At 39.9% G+C, this 27,431-nt stretch overlaps 2 protein-coding genes across 3 annotated transcripts; one reads left to right on the forward strand and one right to left on the reverse strand.

Annotated features, from left to right (window-relative positions):
* On the forward strand, positions 1-21,631 carry phrf1 (PHD and ring finger domains 1). 2 transcript variants are annotated; one of them, XM_023153350.3, is made up of 19 exons: positions 1-141; positions 876-998; positions 1,113-1,238; positions 3,774-3,973; positions 5,465-5,548; positions 5,646-5,779; positions 7,812-7,903; positions 8,191-8,354; positions 8,869-9,001; positions 9,127-9,242; positions 9,371-9,564; positions 10,431-10,553; positions 13,064-13,218; positions 14,802-16,707; positions 16,813-17,990; positions 18,364-18,440; positions 18,924-19,073; positions 19,853-19,981; positions 20,112-21,631. In XM_023153350.3, exons 2-19 carry the CDS (start codon positions 911-913, stop codon positions 20,277-20,279), a joined length of 5,217 nt encoding a protein of 1,738 aa, XP_023009118.3. In that variant the 5' UTR covers positions 1-141; positions 876-910; the 3' UTR covers positions 20,280-21,631. The 2 variants fall into 2 exon arrangements, with proteins under 2 accessions (XP_023009118.3, XP_012777950.3); XM_012922496.3 differs by having other exon boundaries at positions 2-141; positions 8,191-8,369.
* irf7 (interferon regulatory factor 7) lies at positions 21,631-26,795 on the reverse strand. The gene is made up of 10 exons (XM_004563397.6): positions 26,550-26,795; positions 26,186-26,339; positions 25,446-25,617; positions 25,252-25,352; positions 25,089-25,140; positions 24,888-25,004; positions 24,586-24,776; positions 24,151-24,352; positions 23,427-23,542; positions 21,631-22,543 (listed from the first exon to the last, which is right to left on the reverse strand). Exons 1-10 carry the CDS (start codon positions 26,612-26,614, stop codon positions 22,355-22,357), a joined length of 1,359 nt encoding a protein of 452 aa, XP_004563454.1. The 5' UTR covers positions 26,615-26,795; the 3' UTR covers positions 21,631-22,354.
* Between the last annotated feature and the right edge of the window lie 636 nt (positions 26,796-27,431).

Consider the following 27,431-nt stretch of genomic DNA (forward strand, 5'->3'; position numbering starts at 1 on the left):
AATAAGAGGACACTATCTCTTTAAGAGCCAATTCTTCTGACTGCACGCGGCCATTTCCGTCTCCAACCAGCCGGTGGTGTCAGTCAACAACCCTGGAGACTTCAAACCACTCTGAACATATACCCTACACCTCTGAATAGGGTAGGTCTTATATTACTGTTAATTGCTTTAATAGAACGCCACAGTTACATGGGTTAAACAGAGAGTTTGAATAAATTACGGACACACTGAGTGCTTTCAGTAAAGACTTCAAGCCAGCTTGTACTTGACGTTTTCTAATTTTAGCGTCCCAATGCTAGCTAACATGCTACACTGGTGCTAACGTTACTAGCTAGCGGCATTTAAGTACGGTTATACAGAAAATGCTATGTTCTTGTCGCAGCGGATAGCTTTAAAGTGGACGTTTTTATATGTGCTGCTTGCTTATTTTATCTGTGAGAAAAGGAAAAACGCAATGTTTGGTCCCTAGTTTCTTCTTTGTTTACAAATGTAGCTCCTGCAGAGTCCATAGGTTGTCCTTTAGCTACCGGGTGTTAGGAAAGCCTTTTGTATTTGTGTGCAAGCAATTAAAAACCATCAAAAGAGTGAAAATATCGTCTCAGAAATGACTGCATATACAGTGATATGACACTTGTGTCGCTTAAGAAAAGTGATTTGTCACTTCATTCTAGTAATACATCTCTGAGACCATTTTCGATTCCTGATTGGGGCAGAGAGGGGCGGGTGTAAATAACAAAATTCCTTAAGTGCGTAGATTCGCGTATATGTTAACAGCAATACATGATTATCACGATCTATTTCATTAGGGGAAAACAGTTATTACCTTCTTTATTTCTGCATTTGTGTTAAATCTTTGAATTGTTATATTGTATTAGAAAAGTTGCTGCTGATGCTGTTCTGATGGTCAACCATGGATGAAGACGACAGCCAAGATGAGCTGATCAATTGCAGCACATCTCACAGCAGAGGAAAAAGAGCTGCACTGTGGGCCATATCAGGTAGTAGTTTCCCTTGATCGGGAGCCCCACATACTTTAAAGTTTTACTGCATTTTCTGTTTGTTTTATTTTATTTTATTTTTTGTTTTTTTTCCACGTTAACCTTTCCCTTTAGATGACTCTGATGACTCAGACGTGGAGTCTGAGGAGGGAGAATCTGAAAGTGGGGATGAAGAAAAGGATGGCCAAGTAAATGGAGATGAGGAGGAGGAAGAAGAAGAAGGGAATGAAGAAGAGGATGGTAGGAGTGACTCAATATGTATTTTTTGTTGGCTGAACATCTTTGTGATCTGAATCTTACCTTAAGTATCATAAGCATATTTGAGAAGCGAAGTTTGCATACTTAGGACATCTTCTTCTTACCTATATTTGCTTACTTTAAAATCAGCAGTCAGGCTAGTTGATTCATGAAGGTGGTTTTCAATTTGCGAAGTTAACGCAGGGTTTCCTACTCTATCACTGTGTTCACATGGTAAATGGACTGGAGCACTCAAAGCACTTTACACAACTAGTACTAGGGCTGAACGATATATCGCATTTGCGATAATATCGCGACATGATCAAGTGCAATTTTCTAACCGCAAAGGCTGCGATTATACTCTGGACATGTCCAAATTCATGGGCTGCATCCTCCTGAGGCCGCATTTGTAGACCGATTACGTCACAGCGACGCGCCGAAGGCTGTCCAAATTACTACCATATCCCAGAATTCATAGCGCGGCCCAGCCAAACTCCAGTTTCCAGCAATGGCGGCCGCTACTAAGTTTTAAAATTACTCATACTAATCTTTCTGGGTCACAAAATAAACTTTTAACATATTTTCAGGCGAGAAAGTAGTTGTGTAAACATCAAATATCTGCTCGGTTTATCAAGATATCCCATATTTGCAAAAGTGCTTCGACGTTTTCAGAGGCGTCTGCTACCCACCAGCTCGACAGCTAGCCGGGAGCTCGAGGGTTACTGATGCGGCCGAGAACGGCACAACTCCCGGCACATCATTTTCAGATCACCGCGGAGTTTCGCTGCTCGGGTTAAACGTAATATATAAGTCACTTAGACAACCTAAAAATGTTATTGTTGGGCTTTTTTCAGTGTTTTGTTTGTTCGTGAGTAAATCGGTTTGGCTGAGATTAAAGTTATTAGATTAGATAAAATAAAACTTTATTAATCCCCCGGGTGGGTTCCTCCTTGGTTTTCACACAGCTGACTAAACGTCAAACAGAAAACTTATTAAACAGAAGTATGAGACAGTCGAGAATTTACGCCAGTGTCTGGTTATATTTTAGATAGCAAGAAGCAGACGGCCGAGTTTATTAATATTATTTTTTAATTGAATGACTGTCTAGTAGTTCACAGATGTTGAAAAACTGAGTGTGGTAAAGCCACTGATTTTTTTATGTATATTTCTGCAATCTGCACATTGTACTGACTTTCATTTTAATGTTTACACCAGGGTTCCTTGTCAGCACTTTATGCTCAGATGTTTGTAAGCTAAAAATAAACTATTGTGTATGTTCAAATATACTGTTGTGATTGAAGAAGTTAAATAAAAATGTCAGTCATCAATTCATGCATCACCTCATGTCATCATAACAGAGGTCTGTCTTCCAGGAAAGAACAGTTTAAAATTAATGTAATATAGTATTGGCCATACTATATGATGTATTGCTTGTCTTTGTTTAATAATACAGAAGACAAAGACCTTAAAAAATAATCGCATATCGCATCGCAATCGCAATATTGGGGCAAAAAATCGCAATTAGATTATTTTCCATAATCGTTCAGCCCTAACTAGTACTTTCACCCATTCATATGAGCACTTTTTTTCTACTGTTTCTAAGTGATTCCTAACTACCATCCACACACATTCATACTCCGATGGATGCATCGGAGAGCAACATGAGATTAATATCCTGCCAAGGACACTTGGCATGCAGACTGGGATCAAACCATCAACCTTCACATGAAAGAAGCGGTTTAGTATCACATGATCAGTTACAAACATGGACAGCATAATGGCATATTTTACAAAGAGAGACTGTAAAATATGAAAGTATGAGTTTAAATGCGTAGTATCACTGCAGTGTGTATATGATAGGAGAAATGGCATATCTTACGTTAAAGAAAAGATGTTTGAATAAGTATTTGCCTTTACCGTATAAGTGCTTTATTGAAAAAGTCTGCTTAGAGCCAGGAAGGAAAGCTGGCCAAAATGCAGACTGTATAATTTAATAGACTGAATGCTATTATTAAGGCATGAAAATTCCAAATTAAAGCCTATTGTTCTCTACTTGAAAATGGTTGACAGATCCCTCTAGGTTTGGGGGAGAGTTGTTTGCCTGGAGCATACAGGTTTAAATATCTTGGGCTCTTGTTTGTAAGTGATGGAAAGTTGGAGAGTGTGGTTGATGGGAAACAGTAATATGAGCACTGTACTGGACCACTGTGGTGAAGAGAGAGCTGAACCAGAAAGTAAAGTTTTTGGTATACTAATTGATCTATGTTCCAACACTCACCTATGTTTATGAGCTTGGGGAAGTGACTGAAAGAACAAGATCCTGGTTACAAGCAGCTGACATGAGTTTCCTGTGTATGTTGGTTGGGCTAAGCCCCCATGACCCAGCTTTGCATAAGTGAAAAGCGTAAAATTTGCTGATAATCAGTAGGAAAAAAGTAAAGAGTTATTTTTTTCCTAAGGATCTGTGCTACTCTGTGCACAACTTTTGTTTTGTTTATGCCAGTTTATGTAGAATATATTTCTGGTAATTTTTATTAGATCTAGAAGAAGAAGAAGAAGATGCTCAGCCGGAAGATGGAGCTTTTGGAGGAACCTCTGCAGACCTTGCAATGATGAGCTCTGATGAGGACGCAGAAAAGTGTCCCATCTGCCTTAACTCTCTCAACAGTCAGCCTGTGGCAACACCAGAGAACTGTGAGCACTACTTCTGTTTCGACTGCATCCTGGAATGGGCCAAGGTGGGTCTGAATTTATGATGTATGAACAAAAGAAAACGTTTACTTATGAAGTGTCTTACATTTTCTAATAATCGCTATTTTCTCTGCAGTTTTATGCTTTTGTGGTAGAATCATAAAGATTTTATTTATCCCCAAGGCGCAATTAGGATACAACAGGGCAGCATGACGTTAAAGATAAGGGCAGGGCATAAACAGGCAATAAGAATGACATAATAAATACACAGAATATACAGTATGTGTGTAAAAATGAGCACAGATGTAAATGGGAGATCAGAGAATGTGTTGTCTTTAACTTGCACTAAAACACAAAAACAACAAAAATAGAGACTTTACACAGTACACAGAGTTTACACTATACACAGTTTTAAAATTGCACAGTTTTAAAATTAAAGTGACTACGTGAATAAATAACCGTAAGTGACTAAAAGTGAATAAAGTGTCAGCAATATAAAAGAGTGTAGAGTAGTTTATGTTTCTGGTGTGGGAAATGGTCTTATCGGCTGGAGTTAAAAAGCAGAGTGGCTTTGGGGACAAAGGTGGCTCTCCTCCTCTTAGTCCTGCAGGAAATGCAGCGGAGGCGCCGCCCAGAGGGGAGCTATTGAAATGTGGGGTGAAGAATGTGAGAGGGGTCATTGATGATTTTGGCTGCCTGTCTAAGTGCCTGTTGGCTGAAAACCTGTGCAAGAGTTCTGACAGGCAGTCCAATGATTTTAGAGCACACTGATGCAGTGTGCTGCAGTCTGTTCCTGTTCTGAAGGCTGAGGGAGTGGAACCAGCAGGTAATGGAGAAGCTCATGATGCTTTCCAGGAAGGCATAGTAAAAAGTCATCATGATGGGTGTGCTGACTTCAAAGGAGTTGAGTTTCCTTAGGAGGTATAGCCGTTGGTGGCACCTCCTCAGAATCTCCTCTGTCTTAGCAGTGAATTTCAGGAGGTTGTCAAAGATGGTTCCCAGGTATTTGTGCTCCTCAACTACCTCCACTGGCTTCCCATGGATGGTGGTGGTGACTGAAGCAGCCAGATCCCTCTGCCTACTGGAGAAGGTCACCACCATCTCATGTTCAGTTCAAGTTTGGAGCTGTCACACCACTCTACAAACTCCTGAAGAGCGGGCCCGTGGTGTTGTCAGGGGCCTGACAGCAGTGACAGGAGAACTGTGCTGTCAGCATATTTCACCAGGTGACAGTTGGGCTGTGTGGATCTGCAGTCATCGCTGTAGATGAAGAGCAGGGGGGAGAGCACACAGCCCTGGGGGGAGCCAGTGGAGGTGGAACGGAGACCGGAAAGAGAGTTGTTGATCCAAGCTTTCTGAGTCCTGTTGGTCAAAAAGTCCAATATCCACAGGATTAGCTGATCATCCAGGTGAAATTGGGAGGAAAGTTTAGTGGCCAGGATACAAGGCTGCAGAGTGTTGAACGCTGATGAGAAATCAGAGGAAGAGAAAGGTCAGCGGCTCAGTTAGTGTTTGTTTTTTGTTTGTTTCTCCTCCAGAATGCAAACTCGTGTCCTGTCGACCGTATGGCCTTTAACAGTATATACCTCAGGAAATGTTATGGAGGCAAAGTGAAAAAAATGGTGAGTTTGAAACAATTATTAACTCATTTTACTCAAAGTACATTGTGTTATGTTTTCTATTTTCCTACGTGTCTTTATGATTATTGCTTCTTTTTAGATAACTGTGCAAAAGCCTGTGAAGGAAGGGCAAGAGGAAACCGTTAATTTGGACTTGGAGCAGACCAACTGTGAAGTTTGTGGGGGCAGTGACCGAGAGGACCGCCTGCTGCTATGTGACGGCTGTGATGCAGGGTGAAGTTTACATTATCATTTAGGGTTGGGCGTTATGTAGAAATTTTCCAACCGGCAACCGTCAGTCCAACAATCGCCGATGGGTGATATATTCACACATGCGCAGACGTTTTGATGGGCGGGGCTATGTAAACATCCACGGACTGATTCGCACGTTTACAACACAGAAGTCCAAACATGGACGAACTAGTTTCCAAAAAAACGAAACGCTGTCAGCGTTAAAGCAGCCTAAACGCAGTCATCACGATTAAAATTTTAACATTCTCAACCCATCTGGAGTGCAGAATGAACAAAATTTGGACAAACTGCCGAAATGCGTTGACACAGACATTTCAGGTATTTTGACTCAGTCCGCGCTCCAGATGGGTTAATTGTTAATCGCGTGAGTCATGATGACGGCGCGTTAACGCTGACAGCACTAAAAAAAAAATATAATGTCGCCAATTTGGAATTTCTTTGGCTTTAAACCAGATGAAAGAGGTAAATCTAAGGATGTAATTATTATATGTTTATATATAAATATATACAGTGGCCCCTAGAGACAAAGCACGTACAAACTCCAAAACACATTTCTAGCGTTAACTGACCTTCGAAAACAGAGCTACCTAGATCACTTAAATTACACAACTGAAAGCATATGTGTGTTGTTTGTGTATTTATACACAAGCCCTCCTATATATATTAAAATAATTTTTAAAAAAAAGTTCATTTACCTGTTACTACCACACACCAAATCCGGTCGTTGGTACTTCCTGGCTTGTGTAGCCAGTAGGTAACAAAAGCTCAACACTGCGCCTAGCATCCTGGAGCACTTCTGTTGTCTTTTGTACTTGTTTTGGAGTTTTTACGTGCTTTGTCTCTAGGGGCCACTGTAAATATACTTTTATTTATTCACTCCACATAAAATGTAATAAATAAATCATTTAGCTCAGGTGGCAGAGCAGGTCAACCACTAATCAGAAGGTCAGTGTTTTGATCCCAGGGTGCCTCCTGGCTGCATGCCAAATATCCTTGGGCAAGATACTAACCCCATGTTGCCTACTGGTGGTGGTCGGAGGGCCCGGTGGCGCCAGTGTCCGGCAGCCTCGCCTCTGTCAGTGCGCCCCAGGGCAGCTGTGGCTACAATGTAGCTTGCCATCGCCAGTGTGTGAATGTGTGTGTGAATGGGTGAATGGCTGAATGTAGTGTGAAGCGCTTTGGGGTCCTTGGGGACTAGAAAAGCGCTATACAAATGCAGGCCATTTACCATTTAATACAAAAACAACTATTCACAGTTCAACTTGTAACTATTTAAATTTTCAGCTTTTTCCTTTTAAACAAATTTAAAGTGAAACAACACAAAACACTACAAACCACAACACAATTAAATATAAATTAAAATATGAAAACAAAAAGAACATGCATATTCTCTGTCATATGGGCCTGCATGAATAAACTTTCTGAATCCTTTATCATCCGCAACTGAAAATAGTTGTGGATGATTACTATACCTTTCTAATGTGACGTTGTTGTCCCTGGCTCTTTCTGTCTTTCCCTCCTGCTCTGTTTCTGTGCTACTGTGAGTGTAACTACCGCCCCTTCCCCCCTCTTCCCAGCGCAAAGCACAAGGCTTGCATGCGGAGTGAAGCGGACAAAACGTGCGAGAAAGAGGGTGAGAGAAAGGGGGGGGGGAAGGAGCCGGCTCGCGTCGTTCACGTCAAAGATCCGGTTCTAAGAGCCGTTTTGTTCGCGACCGACACATCACTAGAGGAGGGTGCATTTCGCTCACAGATGAAAGAGGGTGGTGTTACAACAGCGCTATTATTATTATTTTTTTCTGTTGACTGCTTCTGTTAGCTCCATAACTATTAGCAAACGTACTTACGGGTAAATAAATAAATAAATAAATAAATCGCCCTTGTAAAAACTGTCGTCGATAGTTGATATATTCGTCCAATCGCTCAACCTACTTATCATTGCTAAATAGCCTTCATATTGTGACTCATGCATATGAATGCTTGCATATTTAACAGTAAGGTGTTTTATTCTATAGCTATCACATGGAGTGCCTCACGCCGCCCCTTGACTCTGTTCCTGTAGAGGAATGGTTCTGTCCTGAGTGTGAAGCCAACAACCGTAACTCAAGTAAGCCTTCAAGTTAATGAAGTTCTTTGTGCAGCACGTGATCATTCACTGATAGTAATTAAAAACAAAACCTAAATGTTAATTAAATAAATATACAGTTTTGTACATATACTGAAAAGTATCCCTGTTGGCTTAAATTTTGTTTTATCTTGCTTTTAAAAGTTTATTCTTTGTGTAATTGATGTTTATACATTTAATTTTCTAAAAAAAAAAAAAAAAGATTTCGGGAAAAAATGCACCCTAATACAGCCTTTCACAAATCAAACTTTAAAATCTCCTTTTATCAGGAGGTTCAGCTGAGGAACTCAGTGATGCTGACAGCCTGCCTTCTACTGCACGTCCTGCCACCAGTCGATCACAAGCCCGTGCTTCAGGCCCCACCAGAGCCATTGCCCGTACCCAGCAGAGTGAGAGGGTCCGAGCCAATGTCAACCGACATCGCATCACACAGGCACGCACGTCGCAGGTTTGGCATGAAGCGTGATGCTTATGTCTTGGCTTATTTTCTAACTCATTACTGTTGCATTCATGCGTTGTTGGATTTTGCAGCTTATTGTGTCAAAGCTTAACAAAATTATTTGTTCCGCGTAATACATTTATTAATACCATTAAACACTTATTACCTCTACCACGGGGATTATGTGATTGGAGCAGCTTGATTGTTTTTTAGCTGTTAGCAGGATCTATCAAAAAGTCATGGACAGATTTGCTTGAAAATTTTCTGCAAATTTTCAGCCCTGGTGGAGGTATGCAGTCTGGGAATGCTGTTGGTATTGTCATGTATCTGGATAATATACTTTAGTGCTATTGACTGCAAAAAAAAAAAAGGCATGCATTTTTGACTTTTAAGTGTCTTAAATGCCAACTAATATGTTTTTGCTAAGTAGCATTTAATGTTTGAGAGTCAAGTTTGCAGAACGTTGTGAAAGCAAAGCAGTGGAGTAACGCAAACCTTTTCCCATTAGCTGGCCCCGACATATCTGATACAGTCCACTTGGCTGGATGAAACGATTAATGCTGTGATTGCTGGGCTCAACACAGCTGTATACATACGGGACTTAACACCTCGTTTAGCATCTAGCCGTAAACGCAAAACTGGTAAGTAAGGACGTATATGAAGGAATTATTTTAGATAAAAGTACTTGCATGAACAGATGATGAGTGAATAAACTGATGATAAAATGCTTTTTTTCCCTCTCCCCTCTATTTCGTCACCTGTCCAGGAAAGCACAAAAAGGTGAAAAGTAGGAAGACATCTGCTAAAAATGGTAAAGTGTCTAGCACGGGAGTCAAGAGGAGGAAACGAAAAGTAAGGAGGAATAAATCTAGGAGAAGGATGGTAAGTCTATTATCAACATCAAACATTTATATATGTGATTTTAAACATTCTTCATTTTCATTTCAACAATGGAAATTTCTATTGTAGTCCTATGAAAGATTTCAAGAACAACTCTCTTTTCCTGTTAGATGATGAAGAAGGTTGCCACTCCACGAAGCCGTATTGCTAATAGTCTTGGAATTGTAAAGGACAAGAAGAGCTCATCGCTTCCAACAGTTTATAGGCCATCAGAGCACACACTAAGCAATATGCGTGCTGACATAGGAGCTGCATCCCTCTCTATCTATGGAGACCCATTTGATTTGGATCCATTTGTGGATCGGTAAGAGACTCAGCTCTATATACAAAGATTAGAATATCATTAAGTTCATATTTATGTAGTTTCATTTAAAAGTAATCAGCCTTCATATAATTCTATATTTGTTACGTGCAAAGTGAAATATTTCAAGCCTTTCTTTTTATTTATTTTTTCTAAGATCAATCAAAGACAGATTTCTAAGAAAATTATTGTGTCAGTGCAGTGTAGCATGAAAGCTATCAGCTTTTTGTGCTGCTGTGGTGGTTGCTTTAGTAGTAGCCTTTAGCTCATCTGTATTTTTAAAATTGGGTGTTTTCTCATTTTCATAATGGCAGCAAACCATAGATTGTCTCTGGGTTTCAGGAAAGACTGGGTGTCTGGCCCATGACAGCAATGACAGTCAGCAAACCCATTGGTATTTTACCTGTTTGAACAGCAGTTTATTCAAGCTTGAAATTAAATCTTCTAATATTTATCAAACTGTCAATTATAAAAATGAAAAATGAAATGTTTTTGTTTTTTACATATCACAAGTGCAGAATATGTTGAATGTTTAATTTCTTAAATAACTGATGAAAAATACTGATTTTCAAGATTTGAGTAGCACCTGTATGTCTCACTGTTTCACTAAACTTATTCGGTTAGAACTATTAACCCAGATGTATTGATAGCAGTGTTGAATATTCTTACACACAAAAAAAAAAAATACGTAAAATAATTACACCGTAAAGATGTTTTGTTTTTCTGTTATCTAAAAGAGGGTAGTGGTTTATTTTATTGTAACCTGTAATTTTTTGCAGGTCTTGTAAAACAAAGGGGAGTTTTGGAACCACTGTATTAAGCTAACTTTTTTCCTTTTCTTTTTGAACCTATGGTGCCCATTTGACCAGTGAGGAGGATGAACAGCAGGCTCATGTTTCATCGCTACTGGAGGCCAAGAGACGAGGGATCTCCTGCTCAGCGCTTCGCTCTCATCAGCCCGTGGCTCGACCAATCACTGCAAGTCTTTCCAGGTATCATTTCCTGTTTGCCCTGGGACATGGATTAGGTTAAAAACAACTGAAAAGTTGAATAAAGCTTGCAGTATTTGTTTGCTTTGCTCATGCTCAGACATTCATAGTTAATTCATCTGTATAATTATTGTATTAAACAAACTAATTAAATACAGGTAGCTTTAGTTGGATCTGTGCTATTGTGCTAACTGTTGTTTATTAAAATGTAAGCAACATGATTGATGCATCATACGTCGTTTTACTACTACTGCTACTACTGATAAAGTGAGTCATTTTATCAACAACCCCAATTTTATATGGTAAGGCTCATATTGACCCTGTGCACGAGAAAATGCTAACTTCCTGGTTTGAGACCGGATGTGGGGTTGTACATTTCCGGTAGCTTTACTTTGCAGTCAATCGCTACTTCGACGATATACTCCAAAATCATGTCCAAAACTCGAAAACGGAAAGATCGCGTTAAGTTACAAAAAGCAGAAGGTGGGAACACTCACCACTGTTGTGTCATAAAAAATCTAATGATCAATTTTGACGTTTAAAGAGTTTAGATCGATCAGTTGTTTACATCACTCAACACAAGCAGAACTGCATTACTGCATGCAGAAGACACATCGTCCACATTCAGAAGTATCTCTGTATAGTGACTGGTCTTATGATTTAAACAGGCAAATGTTCAGCATTCAAACTACAGGTGAAGAATAGTCAAACCAGATGTTTCCCCCATTATGTCGAGATCAGCTAGTCAAGTACACACCTACACAGCATGTTAACAAACCGTGAAAAAAGCCACACAAAAAATGAATGATTGCTGGTAAGGGTTTCTATACATTAGTATTTACGAAGGGTATGTTGTGACTTACCTTAAAAATTACAGCGGTCCCTCGCTAATAACGCGGTTAACCTTTCACCTCGCTGTTTCGCAGATTTTTTAGTGCAAGTTTGCATGCTTATTTTTTTTTATGTCACATTGTGTCCTGCGTCCTGATCGCTGCAGACGATCTCCTACGTGACGTCTCTCCTGTCGCTGCATCGATCGCTAGCAGTGTGACTCTGAAGTGCAGTACTGTATGTCCACGAAACGTTTTGCACCATCAAAAAATAAAATTGGCTACTTGATTTCACCTATCGCTGGTTATTTTTAGAACATAACACCCGCTATAAACGAGGGACAGCTGAGAAATATAACATTTGAATCCATTTTCTCTTTTGTCCTGAGGTGCAGGGAAAAAATATCAACAAGTCGATGAACATCATTTACAGATATATTGGGTAACTGCCCTAGACATCTATAGAAATGTAAATCGCCGCTTGATTCATTCATTTGCTTAACTTGTTTTGGACCATAAACCAGGCGCAAATAGGACACCGGAAACAAACCTCCCCACAGTAGTTTCCGCACCGGAAGTAGCATATGCTAATGTGCACACAGTCAATTATCAGCTGTTTACGTATGTTGGTATGCATATCTTTTTTTTTTCTGTTAATTGTAGAAGTTAATCTACCTAAAAACCATGAGCATAAATACCTTAATTACTATTAAATTACTCCTAAATATGATTTTGAGCCGTGTTTAAAACTACACATTCAGTTGGTCACTATGAGAGGAAAAAACATGACTTTCAACATTTTGGTACAGTTCAGGCAGTTAATATCAATGATAGGGGCTTGTAATTGTAAACCTTAGAAATTAAGATGGAAATGGCTGAAAAGGTAAGGAAAAACTTAACCTCAAAAGAATGAATGGCCACACCTGACAGCTACTTTTATGTTGATTGTGGTTTTTGAACATAACATGCAAATGTCTAGAACGATTCACCTCTCTGTCGCATCTGTTGTGACCATTTTTCACCCTTGATTGTAGTTATAGAATATTAAATCTGCTCCAGATAGGAGATGAAAACTTGCCATTTTTTTAAAGCTTGAAATTTCTGGTGAACATTAAAACATATCTATTACCGCGGAAGCACTAGCTGGTAGTCGGGCCGTACGCGTGTCTTAGTGCAGTTGAACATAATCCACAAAGTCCGCTTGTAGTCGAAAAACAAACAGGCAAACATGTATTTCCACAGTTTTGAAATACAGTGATCCATTTGAATGTTCCTGTACGCTGCAAACACGGTAAGAAACTGTTTTTCTCCACAGCTAGTTAAAGCCCCTGTAGCTCCATACTGCCCGTCGCGAATGCTCCCCCCGTGCACAGTTACCGTGTGTTAAAGGAACAGTACATAAAAATTAAATAAGGCAAGAAAAAATAAAATTTAACTGTAATCTTACGCTGAACAAATTATAAAGTAAAAACTGAAATTCCCCATTATCTTACACTTATCCTTATCCAAAATGATTCAAATTATTAACAAATATACACTCTGTGCAATCTGAGTAAACTAAGAGATGATTAGAACTTTATCCTATACATTCTGTAATGCACATATGAATCTACAAACGTTACATTTGATTTATATCCGTAAATACTTCACAAATCTTATTGAAGGTTTGCTATGCTATACCAGGAGGGGTATGGATGTCCACCCATCAGGAGGTGTTGTGGAGGCAGCTCCTGTGCCTGATCTGCTGGGCAGCATCCTATCAGGACAGAGCATGCTCTTGATGGACAGTTCTGATGTTGTCATTAATCGAGATGGTTCGCTTAAAGCTACCAAACCAAGTAGGTGTATGTAATACATTTTTGTGTCACATATCCAGACTATGAAATGCATTTATATTGTGTGTACTTGTATTTTCTAGCTGTGTGCAGTATATCCCACACATTTACATTCGGGGTGCACGCATTTGTTCTTAAATACTACTGTTTATATTTTACTGCAACATTAAGTTATAATTATTTTTTGCCAAGTGAACAGGCAGTTTAGTATCTGCTTCTGCTGTGAGATAGTATACTTTGTTGTTCTTTGCAGCCATGGTGAGCTAGCGGCACATGAACTAGATCTGCCTTAGCTTAATTGCAGTTCTAGTTAGAATAGCCTGATACTAGGGCTGCTCGATTATGGCAAAAATGATAATCACGATTATTTTCACTGAAATTGAGATCACGATTATTTGACGATATTTATTTAACCCTTTAAGACCTACTATAGAACCAAGTCCACCAGAGCTTATATTATTTTTTTTACATGCTGTAGTGCCATTTGTGGGAGCATTTCAAGTTGCTATACATCAATACAACTGTTATAGCCCATATTTTAATAATATGTATGCATTAAGTCCATAGTAACTACATAAATTGCAAAAAAGTGCAATAAACTACAAAAAAAATTGAAAATCGCTTTTGTTTTGTTTACATATATTTCTACTTGGAGAAATTTAAGAGGTTTATCCCTCAAAACTTTAAATACAATAAAGTTGCAAAAAATAGTTTCCCACCACAGGAAATTTATTTTGAGTGTCTTCATAGTTTTATTTTGGAGATACAGCAATTTTTATATACTGCAGGAAAAACAAAAAACAATCCTATGATGCAAATTTGCAAAGAAAACAGCATGTGCATCATTTCACTGTGGGAAGTGTTACGAACAGCTGATAGGAACGGCAAAGCGTGTTTCTGGAATATTATGTTTTTGTTCCTGCAAGCGCTTTTTATGCAATTTTTGCAAAGCTATATGTGGAACGAAACCGTGACCGAGGACAAGCTGATGGCATAAGATGTAAGTACAACTCCTCTGGTTTCATATGCAAAACAAATTATTGCGCTAGCTTACACGGTTCAGGTTCTACAGGGATTTAAAAATAGTTACGCAAAACGGAGCGTGCTGCTCTGACCGGCTTTAAAGGGTTAACAATGACTTTAAAAAATAATATAAAATAGTGTGCAACACCACTGAAGTTTTTTTTTTTTTAAACTCTCTTTTCAACCAACGGCAGTCACTCTCCAAATAACTTCTGCTTAGCTTTCCGAGCTTCCCTCGGGTCCTCTTAATCAGCGGTCTCCAACCTTTTTTGCGCCACGGACCGGTTTATGCCCGACAATATTTTCACGGACCGGCCTTTAAGGTGTCGCGGATAAATGAGGGAGGGGCTAATAATCGGCTCAGTCATTTTTAATGATCGTTGAATGCCCAGATCGTAATCGTGATTAAAATTCGATTAATTGAGCAGCCCTACCTGATACCTCATTGCAGAGGTCCATATTTTAAAAAAGTACCATGATAAACCTTAAGATGCTTAAATTTAATTTTAGCAAGAAAACTAAAGTTTGTTTGTTTTTGTTTTTTTTCCTTTCTTCTGTTACAGTGATGCCATCTCCATTAATACCTGGCAGTAGAAAAAGCAGTAGCTCTGGAGATGCAAACAGCCCAGGGATGTCAGCAGGTCTAGGAGACACTTCTGTGTCTGTGAACTACAACAGAGATCAACCAGGGCCCTCCTGCTCCTCTGTGAGCACACCATTGTCCCAGAGCTCAACTCGGTTACCTCCTTTAGCAGCTTCTTCAACTAGCCACACACAAACACCTCTCCATTCTGATCTCAGAGGGCATCCAGGTTTGCATCCACCTCGTCCAAACAGACCCACACCCTCTAATCACCGTGTAAGCAATGGATTTGGAGTCCCTAGGGAAGGCTTGTCATCTGTCTGTCCAACTGCAGAGTCAAGCTCCAAAAGCAAGGGAATGATCCCATCACAAAGCCAATCTAAAAAGGCACCTACAAAACCCATGTGGGTAGATGTGTCAGAACTTCCTAGAATACCAAAAATAAAAAGGGAAAGTAGTGGCATGACAAATGATGGCACTAGTCAAGATGGCAGTCATGAAGTTAGTAGCAGCAGGGGTCAGGGTAGGAGATCCACCCCTAATAATAATGGTTATGGCATGCCTGAAACGGGCATGAATAATCTTTCTGGGGACAAAGGAAGGCAGCAAAGTGTAGACCGGCAAAGGAGCCAGGCTGATGGTCAGGCCCCAAGGCACAGGCCTGATGGAGGTAGCTCATCTTCAGCTTTCTCTAATTCATTCTCTTCATCCTCGTCCGCTGGGTGTCCTGCCGGCCAGCCACGATATGCCTCCTCCTCATCGTCATCATCGTCGTCATCATCAGTGAGCTTCCGCATCAACTCTAGTGGGAACCCATGGCAATCAAGGCGGCTAGGCATTGCATCATCCTCTTCTAGTGTAGGCACCTTCCAGGAACACTGGAGGAAAAAGGATGATGAAGCTAAAAAGAGACAATTGGACAGGGATAAACAAATGCTTTTGGCATCACGTAGTCTGGGTAGTAAGGAGCAAGATAATATATATGATCCCTTTAATCCTACTCTGTCAGATTCAAGCAGCTCAGGTGACGAAACGGAGGGCACAAGCCCAGATGGCACTTCTCAGTATGTAACACTTGACAGGAAGCCTCCTAGTCTAAGTAACAATGAGACTATAATGCAAAATGAGCAGGACCTGGTACAGGTGAAGACTGAAACATCAGAGATTGAGGTCACACAGGAAGGACCAGGGATAGCTCAGGAAACCACATCTGGGGCCAGACTCTTGGAGGACATTGTAAAGGTTGAAAATGAATCAAGACTATCAGGCATAAAGACTGAAGAACAAACTGTATCACTTGACAAAGTCAAGAAAGAACCTTGTGAAAATGCAGGTGAATCTGAAATCAGTGGTGACAGATTTTTTAATTCAGAGACCACAGACACCACACCGCCTGCTGATCAAACTCTGGATCTTGTAAAGACTGAGAGAGAGACTCAAGAGGCAAAGAGTGGACAACGTGCTGGAACTCCCAGCAGATCTCTCTCAAAGGATAAGGAAGATTCATCAGTGGATAACTCTACAACTGTCAAGAGGAAACAAAAGGAAGAAACTAAATCACATGTTATGTCATGCTCAAAGTCCCCTTCAAGAGATTTGGACTATACGAAGAAAAGCTCCAAAGCTTTGAAGGAGCAGTCCTCCAGTGGATCTGAGACAGACAGAGGCAGGAGAGGAGATCAGCATGGTTCAGGCCATGTCACAAAGCAAAAAGAAGTAGACCGTGAGGAGAAAGAAAGGAGTTCCAGGCAATCACGGTCTAGAGAGAGGAATAGGGCACACTCAAGCTCAGACAGTTCTCAACCCAATTCCCCTGATAGGACTCACAGAAAGAGACGGCGGTCCAGGTCACGATCAAAAGATGAAAGGAGAAGGTGGCGATCCAGGTAAATATATAACAGTTTTTCAAATATACTTTATACTAATTAGGCAGTGATGCTGTGTTTTATTTTGACCTTCACTGGAATGATTTATAATTGTGGACATTTTAGGTCTGCTTCCAGCTCCAGCAGTAGAGACCATTCAACAAGGAAGAAGCATAAACGAAGGAGCAAGGAGAGAAGTGATGACAAAGAGAGGGACCACGAAAGACGACGAGTTTCAAAAGACAAAAGACGTGGTCGGTCTCGGTCAAAGTCCCAGTCCAATTCACGTTCCAGGTCCAGAACCCGATCTAGATCAAAGGACCGTAAGCACGGTCGGTCAAAATCCCGGTCCAGATCCAGGGAGAGGAGGAGAGAACACAGCAAACATTTGTCTCTCTCTTCAAGAGACAAGGTGGAGTCACGATCTAAAGAGAAGAGGAGAAACAGGTCTAGATCCAGTTCAAGAGAGAAAAGGAAAGAAGAAAGATCATCCAAAAGCTCACACCAAACTTCTCTTTCATCCTCTAAAGATGCAAAGAGGTTGCAAGACAAGAAAAAAGAGAAAGATGTTTCTCAAAGCTACAGTAAAGATGAAAAAGTTGAAGCCAATCTGAATAAAAAGGAGGGTCCATCCTGTTCTTTCACCTCTAAAGTAAAAAAGCCAGACAAAGTCCTCAGTGCAGAGAGCCAGTTCAAAACTACAGAAAGTACAAAAGAAGCAAAGGATAGAAAAGAAATTAAGAAAGAAAAACAGGCATCGGTTGGCATGTTTGAAGATAATCCTATTAGTATATCGATTAAGAAAGAGGAAACAGACACTTGTTCTTTGGCAGTAAGCAAAGAGGATATCGAAGTCCCCATTAAGACCGAGACTTGCGAAATTCCAATTGTTAAATCAGAGCAAGTCTGTGTATCCAGCTTACCCCCCGATACTTCCTTTTCTACGCTGACCCCGCCTGTTGCAGACGAAAGCCACCAGGACACAGTCTCTGAGACTCAGCCGTTGGCCAAACATCAAAACACTGAATTGACTGTCCCTGTAAAACTGGAAGTTCAGCAGCCTTCAGACTCTGATGATGACTTTAATATTGATGTGATGCTAGACACCTTGGATTACGTGAAATCTGAGCACACAGAGAGTAGTGGTGCAGCTGTCGTACAAGAGAAAGAAGTGGTGGCCGGGAAGAATGAGGTACAGCAGATATCAACAAAAGCAGGAGCAAAAACATCCAAAACACAAGTGAAGCGTGTTACCTGGAATATACAGGAGCCTGAGGGTCCGCAACCAGAGAAGTCTGCGAGCAGTAAGTGGTATATTGTTACTTTACTATATCATGCTAACTAATGTGTTTTTATTTAAGTCACTTCATTATTTTTAAATGCCTTTAGAAGTGATTGCTGTTCAATATAGCCTGGATACAACTGTTCCCTATAAACTGAAAACTCAAGCTTCAAACTGCTCTGAACACTGTTTCTAGCAGCTTTTTCTAGTCTTTAAGCAAAGACTTTTAATATGTAAATAAATAATATTATTTTTTAAATTTTTTTTACCATAAGACATGCAGAACTAATGTTTTACAGTACAAATATAAAGATGTGCCGAGATCCGAGGTGTGTTGTGCATCTTATGTTGCTAATTGTGTGTTTTTGTGCTTTCCTTTTCGCCCCCTTGCACAGAACTTGCTCTATATAAACTGAAGCTAAAGCAGGAAGGGGCTCGCAGACCTTCTTTGACAGTCCAGGCATCCAGTCAGGTAGGTCTGAGCTACTTGCCACTGCAGTATTTACCAGATATTTTTTGCATGTGCTATTTCTTATGTAATGGCAATATTCGTAGGAAGGTGGCAGTGTTTATCCAGAAGAAGCAAGTTTGGTGTTTTTATAGAGACATGTGATAGAAAGTGAAACTGATACCAAAGCAGTTTCAGAGTAACTGAAAGTAGAACTGTGCATGTAAGCAGTACTTATAAACTGTGTCCCCATACAAGTATCTGTAAGAGACACAACAGTATTGTTTTAGACCCATCAGTATTAGTAATTATTTGTATAGACACACAATAAAACACAGGTTGTTAAGTATAGGACAAATGTGTACAAATTGAATTTTAAATAATTGTGCATTTGGAGAGTGACTTGATTTTAAATTCATGACCACAATTTTCTGTGTGTTTATATGATGGAATATTTTGAATTTTTGTAGGTGGTGGTCACTGTATAATCTCCCTTGACTTTTACAGGATATTACTGCAGCTGTTAGTGACCCCTCCAAGAAGTGTGCTGATGGTCTTCTCAGTACTTCCTCTAAATCTGATGGTCTTCATTCTGGGGAGTTATCGGCCACTGCACAAGGAGAGGCAGAAGAAGGAGATTTATCAAGGAAAGACAAGGTGAATAGAAATGCATTTTCAGCTTAAATAAATATTTGATTATAACTTTTACCTTCATGTTATGCCCCTGCAGACTGAATTTGTTGGTTGTTTTTTTTTTGGGGGGGGGGGCTGGTCTGGGCCATTCCCATTAACTTTATCCCAGGAAGGCTGTATGGGAATTTTTTCAGATAACTGAGATACATGGATGAACTATCCATCCATCCATTCTGCGTCCGCTTATCCTTTTCAGGGTCGCGGGGGGCACTGGAGCCTATCCCAGCTGTCATAGGGCGAGAGGCAGGGTACACCCTGGACAGGTCGCCAGTCTGTCGCAGGGCCAACACACAAAGACAGACAACCATTCGCACTCACATTCACTCGCACATTCACAACTGTAATTATTAAAAAAGTGCCCAACAAAATGAAAGGAAGACATGGTAGCCTTTTATTTGCAGGAAATGTCAACGTTCAGCTTCACCTTATGTTGTGCAAAATCACTTCTCTGGCCAGCCCCCCAAATTCGAAAGAGAGAGAAAGATTGTGACACCATGCTTCATGTTTGGGCTTGCTTGGATAACACTTTGGAAAATGTGTGAAAATTAATTGCACAAATGTTCCATGCTGCAGGGAACATTTGTGCAATTAATTTTCACACATTTTCCTATACTGAAGAACGAATTTGTCAAAGAATTTGAAGTTCGAATGAAAGCAAAAGCATGCACAAATGTTAGTTTCAAAATGAACGTGTGGAAAAAATTATGTCACTGCATGAATTATGATTCTATTTCTCCTAACAGTATTTGAAAAAACTGCACATGCAAGAGAGAGCGATAGAAGAAGTTAAGCTAGCTATCAAACCTTTCTACCAAAGGAGAGATATCAACAAGGATGAATACAAGGAGATTCTTCGCAAAGCTGTCCAGAAGGTGGGTTAGAAAAATATGATGATGATGAAATTCTTTTTAATTCTTTATTTGCTTAAACAGTTTTTTTTAAGGTGTGACTCAGGAGTTTCTCAGTGTCTCTTTTAACAATTTGAAATGATCTTTTTCTCAGGTGTGCCACAGCAAGAGTGGAGAAATCAACCCAGTGAAAGTTGGAAATCTGGTTAAGGCATATGTGGACAAATATAAACATGCTAGGAAACATAAAAAGGGAGACGATTTAGGAAAAGCCCCAGACACCCAGGCTGAAGCAGCCAAAACCTCTGACAGTCCACGATGAGGCAGGAACTATAGGCAGGGACAACTACACCCACAATATTCACTTCATATTCATATATTATGCTATATTATTCTATGTCCTAGAATTGGGCGTGATCACACTCTAAACATACCAAGTGCAAAAGGTCAACCAACCTTTGCTCACAGTTTCAAAATGGAACATTTTCTATAATGTTGAGATTTCTATCCTTATGGTATTTTGAACACAACCTTTATTCATTGATGACTTGAACAGTACCTATTGGTGTCTCTTGCCAAGAACTATTCTCCGTTTGTAACACAGCTGAGAAACTTAATGGGAGACTTTGAGAGTGTGCCTTAAAGAGGCAAAACTCAAAGACCATCCCATAGAGGTAAAAACCGGGTAGCTTTCTCCACCGGCATATCACTGGTAGGATACAATGTGGCGTGGCGTTTGAATTTTCTATGTATTTCTTTTGTTTGTTTGTTTGAGAGGGAAGGGGTATTTATCATAGGCAAAACTCAATTTGTCAGACGAGAAGCGGGAAAATATGAAGAATATGCATATTTAAGAAAATTACATGTTAAGAGAGCACATGGTTATGCAATTTTTGTAGAAAATTTATCAGTAGACTTAAAAATAATTTTAGGTTTGGTTGTAAATATAATATATAGATTTGATACATTCACCTGTATGTTCCTTTCATCCGTGTTGCCTGTTGCGAATGATTGACATAAATTTGTTTTAGTTCAAGTTGACTGTGTTTAATGTTTTAAATTTAGCGCTTCTTTTCATATTCATATTTATAATATCCATGTCTAATGAACTCAGTTCAGCATAATGCAGGTGAATTTGGAGTGAATAGTCATATTCACTGTTCTCCTTTGCTGTAGCTTCAGCTCCTTTTAAACCCATAATTTTTTTAAAAGAACCAGAGAATATTAGTTTTTTGTGCCAAAGGAGTAAAATGAATACAAGATCCATAGGTGAGATTTCATTTGTTTCAGTATTATGTTTTTAGACAAGGGATACAATTCCATAGTAAATAATATAGCTTTTACTCAGGAGTGAGGGCAACACATTTCTCAGTGGCAAAGGTGGAAAACCCCAGTTATTTTTGCAAAGAATGTGGTGCAAATTGCCACTCTGTTATCTCTACTAGTTTGTCGACTGTAAACACTGATTAATTAGGTTGCTGGACCTGCCTTGTACAACTTCCTTGTCATTATCTTTAATTGTGCTGTATAAAGCCAGGAACTTGGAATGGAAGAATTTAACAAATAGGTGCTCATGTTATCTGAATGTATGTGGGGTTTTTTTCCTCTATTTACTTGATCAGTCCAGGTGTTTCTACAGGGAAACATCAAATAATAAATCACTGATGACAAAGAGATGTTTGTCTTAGTTTATTTCAAGTACTCACTTACAGTCTGTCCTGTTTTTTACAGTTGTGTTTTAGGGATTTTTCAACATTAGCAGTTTTATTTTATTTTAAAATTTTATTAACACAGTCTTAGCTTTACACGAAACTATACCAAGTTTAAAATAATCTATTTTAGATTTTACATAACCCTTTGTGCATAACTCATATACAGCAAAGGGTATGGAAATGGCAGTTTATTCAGTATAAAAAGTGCAAGATGAAAAGAAGAATAGCTGGTCAGTTTCTCATATATAGCCAGTGGCAGTATGACACAAAAATATCACTATACACATACATCATTATCTTCAAACATACACACAGTAGTTCTATAAATATGTAATCAGTAATATAAACTTAGCTTGTCAGAATGGATTTACCATTATAATAAGCATTCATTTCATTTAATATAGAATGATATCAGTTTAACAATACATTAGATGAAAGACAATTGGACAGTTCTAAAGCGATTTTTAAACTGAGGTTAGTAATGTAACAGTACAGCAGTAGATGGGGCGTTTCCCCACATGTAGTGAAAAGCAGGCACATGGCAGTATTGGCAGCTATAACACAATCACATTCAGCTGCTGAGCGGCCAACTTTTTAGCTGATTCAGAACCTAGTGTAGAATGTGTCCCATTACCCCATAGGAAATTAAAGTGGTTTCAAATAAAAGTCAGTGAAAGATCAAATTTCAAATCTGGTTCGGGAAAAGTGCAGCATCCCGCATCGGGTCTTCAGCTGTTAGCAAGGGAAAGCAGGAGCTGATGAGATCATAGAGGCTGTTATGTGAGATCTGTAGGCTGACGTTGGAGCTGTAAAGAGACGACGCTCCCTCCATCTGGGCTATCTCATGAAGATGTCGACAGATTAAAGGTACCACCTGCAGAAATGGAGAGAAAGATTTACGGTAAAGTTGCATAACTGCTGATGACAAAGTAACCATTGAAAGTGACGGCTGATGATAAGCAACAATAGTTATAGGAAAAACATGTCCTACTTGGCAAGTCGACATTCAACATTCTTTGTCCAGTATATCCACTATCCCTCCTCGGCATGTCTAAACTATTGCCTCTAACGTTCTGTCACCAAACCTCTTCTAACTATAACTATACTATGCACCCTTCTGCTTTTATGCAATTAAGCTTACATTTGATTTAAACTTGTATATACACTTTATTTCTATATATAATTTTTTTTCATATCAATGATTGGTTCTTTTGCTACTGAAAGTGCTGGATACATTTTTCTATGCAGATGAAACCCACTGAAACAACTGGGGTAGTTAAACTACAAGCATACCATGAAGCGAGAAAGGTCTGGATGACCAGGATAACTTATGCTAATAAACAACCTAATTACTATAAGGTCTGACTGGTCATATTCCATTATGCACAGAGCACCTTTAGTCTAGTCTTCTTCACTGTTACCTGTCATTTGGCCCCTGCATGGTCTTATCTGCAATTACTGGATTCCCCAACACGCCAGTTGTTTTATTATTATATTGTGTGTAGTCTGTTTTAAATCCTCTTCCCTCTAACTTTAACTGGTTGAGGCAGTTGGCAGCCCACACCAGGTGGCAGCCAAAAGCCAAGTGTTGCCAGGTGTTTCCTCAAAGGGAATTTTGGGGTTATTTTTGTTCAGTCTCTGTCTTACAGTGCAAGTACCCAGCTGTGCTTTTTTCATGAATTATTGCTAAGAAAATAAAACAAAATTGAATTAAATCGAATAACTGAGGTGAAGCAGGGCTCGGGGGATGGTGTTACCTTCACTACAATAAGCTTCTTCTCCAGCGGTTTTCCATCTGGAAACTTCTCTCCAAAGCACATGGTGATGGTGTATTCAGGAGATCTACCATTGTTCTCCTTAAACTGTTTCAATTCTGAAACAAATTCAGGGGGAGTCATTTATTTCAGGATGAAATCCATTTTTACTTCAGTAGTCTAAGGAGCTTGAAAAGAAAAGTGTCTTCTTTAAGTTGCTTTAAGACGTTTCGCCTGTCATCCGAGAAGCTTCTTCAGTTCTAAGGTCAAATGGTGGAGAGTCCCAGATTTAAGCCCTACGGGAGTGTCCCCCCAGGAGGAACAATGGACCCCCTAATGATCCTCTACCTAATCACATGAGCCAAGGCGTGAAAATGGGTGTAGGTCACAATCAGCCAAGTTTTCGGTTGAACTCATTATGAAACCAAGCGCCACCCTATCATGTGATTTCCAGAAGTCAGAAGGCCCAGGATGTGAGTGGGCATTAAGGCGCCTGGGAAGGGATCTCAAAACTGGATTATGGATGGCAGTTGGTGCCGTGAGCCACCACCTCTGTTTGAAAAGAGGTGTTGGCTTACGAGGTGAAACGTCTTCAAGCAACTCAAAGAAGCCCAGACGCTTTTCTTTCCAAGCTCCTTAGACTATGATGACCTAGATGACTAAGAACCTTCACAGACAGTATATGGTGTATATACAAATATATAAATGAGCAAAGATCTACACCTACCATTCACAAACTTTTCAAAATTAAGGAGCTCCACCATGGTGTTTTGGGGAAGCTTTGCTGGCTCTGCATTAGCCAAACTAGGGTCACTGGTGCTGGCAAACACATGGCATCTATCCTGCCTCCAGGCATAAATACCAGTTTCTCGCACTTCCAAGAATAGACCTCTCTGGATGCTATTAAGTATGCGGTTGGTGTATTCAATCTGGTAATAAGAAGGTTGTGGTGAGTAAAACATGAAAATGCTTCATCACACAGCAGTATACTGTACCTAAAATTAGGGGTAAAATCCATCTGTCCTATTCTAAAGTCAAATTTTATTTATCACATCAGAATCTGTCAGCTTCATGCCTGAAGTAACATAAAAAATAATTTCTAGTGTCTGCTTGGATGGTACAACTGTGTAAAACATGCATCTAGCTAATGCAATGATTATACCTGTTTGTGGTCCAGCAGACCATCAGTGGAGGGGAAGCAGAGTTTGAATGTGTCATACTCAAGGGCCTCTGAGTTGTAGTGAAGCTGCAGTTTGGGAGTGTTCAAAGTCATCTTTACCATTTCTTTTTTCCTGTAGTGGATGGATACCTCTAGGTCAAATAGCCCCAGCTGAGGTACTGGTGCAGGAGTTACTGTACAAAACAAAACAGTTAATAGACAACAGATCCCTCCTTCTTGGGTAACTATGTACACATATTTTTAGTAAACCTTTCATCTAGGAAGATAAATTTGTATAAACATACCTCCATAACAGGTTTGCTGAACTGGTAAAAGCTGTTGGTTGTTTCCGGCTGCTACAGGATAGCTTTCAGTTGCGGGTGGATTTTGCTGGCCATAGTTCTCTGTCCACAGTTGCTCCTCTGTTTTGACAGTAAAATCATTTTAAACTACAATTAACCTCCATTATAAACCACAGAAAACCAAATGCAATCGACAAACTTTACCTGTTGGCTGGCTGCCAAGACCCAAGGCCATCAAATCGTTAACCAGATCATGCTGTTTATTGGGGAGAGGCAGTGAAACTGTTAATTTTTAGACAGAAGCACAAAGACAAGTGAGATTACACCAACAAAGAGAAGTGAAAGTGTGCTTTATGTGATGCTGAACCTCATTTGCTGAAAGGAGGTACTCTGTGGAAGAGCTGTATATATCTGGTATAATGTCATTGCCCTCCCAAGGGTCGCGTGTTGCCAGACCGTCTTGGTTTTCTTCAGGGAAAGATGAAAGATCAGCGTTATTTATACATTCAAACTCGGAACGGTTTTACCCCAGAATCTTGGCCTAAGTGACAATTAGCTTACGTGCAGTGTTGATAATCTCATAGACTTTATGTGGGTCATCAGAATTCTTGGAGTTATCTTTTACCATCTTGAAGCGCACAGAGAGGTTGTTCAGAGCACAGCGGAAGTTGGTTTTCCACCTGGCTTTGTCATTAGGGAACTCATTAATTTTCCCACTTGCTACTGCCCAGGCCTATGGAGGAACGCCGAGAGGTGTAAACATAATGACAGCCGGGTAGAAAATTCAGACTTACTATACATTTTATGAGATAATTACACACATTAGACTTCACATGCACCTCCTAATTGTTTTACACACTATTTGCATTTCACATCTAAGAAGAAGTGGCTGTTTATGAAAGATTTAGACACTTGGCTGAAATCTGTAGAATTCCTTTAATAATACTGGCACCAGCGAATAATTGTGCTCTAAGTATGAAAACAAGCTGTGGTTTTGCACATCAAATGTATCAAAAACATTAGTACAGGATTTCTTTGACTCAAGATCAAGTGTCACTACTAGAGATGGTATGCCGTAACTGCCTCTGGGAACAGCTGCAACAAGCCAAACAACTCCAGCCTGATAGTAACAATAACACGACAAAACTATTTTTGGAACTATTTAAAGCACACGCTTAGTTTGTAAGTCGCTTACTCATGAATGTAGTAGCTTATTATTTCAGTAAAAATGTCAACATAGTCATTTTAAGCCTTTTATCTGATCGCACGGATAACAAAGGTTAATCTGGCAATAAACTCACCCGGAAGATTTTACTGTCCTCGTCACTGCAGTCTTTTCTGGAGTTGTGCTTCCAGGGGACTCTGAACTTGTTTGTTGCAACATAGCACAGGCCAGCATACTGGCCCGTTTCCACCTGCTCTAATAGCCAGTTGGAGAACTGAGGTTTTGGGAAGCTGAAGGGAAACGCGACAGGTCAGTGCTGTTCTACAGCGACAACAACCGTGAATAAAGAGACGGCTTACGAGCGCACAAGGGGAAATCTAAAGACATTCAAAAAGAAACTCCTAAATCTGGAAGCTGCAGATTTATTCTACAGCAATAAACCGCAGTAATATTAACTATTAAATGTGCAAGGGAGAAAAACAAGACGGGTTTCTTCTTACCTTTGCATTTCACCGATTCTCTGTAAAGCCGTCGGTCTGATTTTTCCGAACACGTCTTCTAACATTTATACTCCGATTATAAGTCCCTCCTTCAGAGGGTGGAAGCATCACCGGCGTGGGATTTTCGAGGCACGGGTGGCTGAGAGTGTTTGCTTCTTACAGAGAAATTGCAAGACAGCCTCGGCGACCGGATGTAATGGGCGTGTTAGTGGGTTTGTATAATGGAATTTCTCGCTGGAGATTACTGGGAGAGATCTGAAAGTCGCTGGCTGCGTGCCAAGCGAAATTTGTTTCTCTTGCGTCGGGAGCGCGCACTTTGCAGTGAGAAGGGGTGGGTTTTTTTTTGTTTTGTTTTTTAATAGAAGAGAATATAACATAAACAGGTTTCGTGTCTACTGTGAAAATAGGCTACACAAACATAGAGCTCCAAATGCTTCATCGCCCTGCCGTATGGAGGCTTAAAGTTGTCTTCTGACTGGAAGTAATCTAAACATTTTGGAGCGGCCCAGCCAGACCGTCATATTCAATCTGATACAGAATCTGTGCAGTGAGCTGGAGATTATGGTGATGACAAGGAGGCCTTGCAGCCTGGATGAATGAAAAATGTCAAAATACAGACTTCTTTTTTTAAGAAACCCCAAAACACTTTAAATGTATATCCATTCGACCAGTATTCAGTCACGTGGTCTATCTGGGGGAAGGGGGATTTCTGTGTTTTAGCTACAGAAATCTGTTTTATAAAAATAAATAGACAGTTGACAACTGTTTTCAGTCATGTGCTCAGCAGACATAACCTTTGGCGATGTGCAAAAATCCGAGCAAATAGTATTTTTATAGGACGTCTGAAAACGACTAGAGCCGTTTACTTGTTGAGAAATTGGT

Source organism: Maylandia zebra, linkage group LG7, assembly GCF_041146795.1.
Source record: "Maylandia zebra isolate NMK-2024a linkage group LG7, Mzebra_GT3a, whole genome shotgun sequence".
NCBI lineage: Eukaryota > Metazoa > Chordata > Actinopteri > Cichliformes > Cichlidae > Maylandia > Maylandia zebra.

Bases quoted from the DNA above. Each gene is read 5' to 3' on its own strand.
- phrf1 (XM_012922496.3), top strand. From the start codon at position 911: ATGGATGAAGACGACAGCCAAGATGAGCTGATCAATTGCAGCACATCT. The intron at 999-1,112 runs GTAGTAGTTTCC...CTTTCCCTTTAG, and splicing joins TGCACTGTGGGCCATATCAG to ATGACTCTGATGACTCAGAC. The intron at 9,002-9,126 runs GTAAGTAAGGAC...TCACCTGTCCAG, and splicing joins TAGCCGTAAACGCAAAACTG to GAAAGCACAAAAAGGTGAAA.
- irf7 (XM_004563397.6), bottom strand. From the start codon at position 26,614: ATGTTAGAAGACGTGTTCGGAAAAATCAGACCGACGGCTTTACAGAGA. The intron at 25,618-26,185 runs GTGAGTTTATTG...GTTCCTCCATAG, and splicing joins AGGACAGTAAAATCTTCCGG to GCCTGGGCAGTAGCAAGTGG. The intron at 22,544-23,426 runs GTAACACCATCC...CCATTTCTGCAG, and splicing joins AGAAGCTTATTGTAGTGAAG to GTGGTACCTTTAATCTGTCG.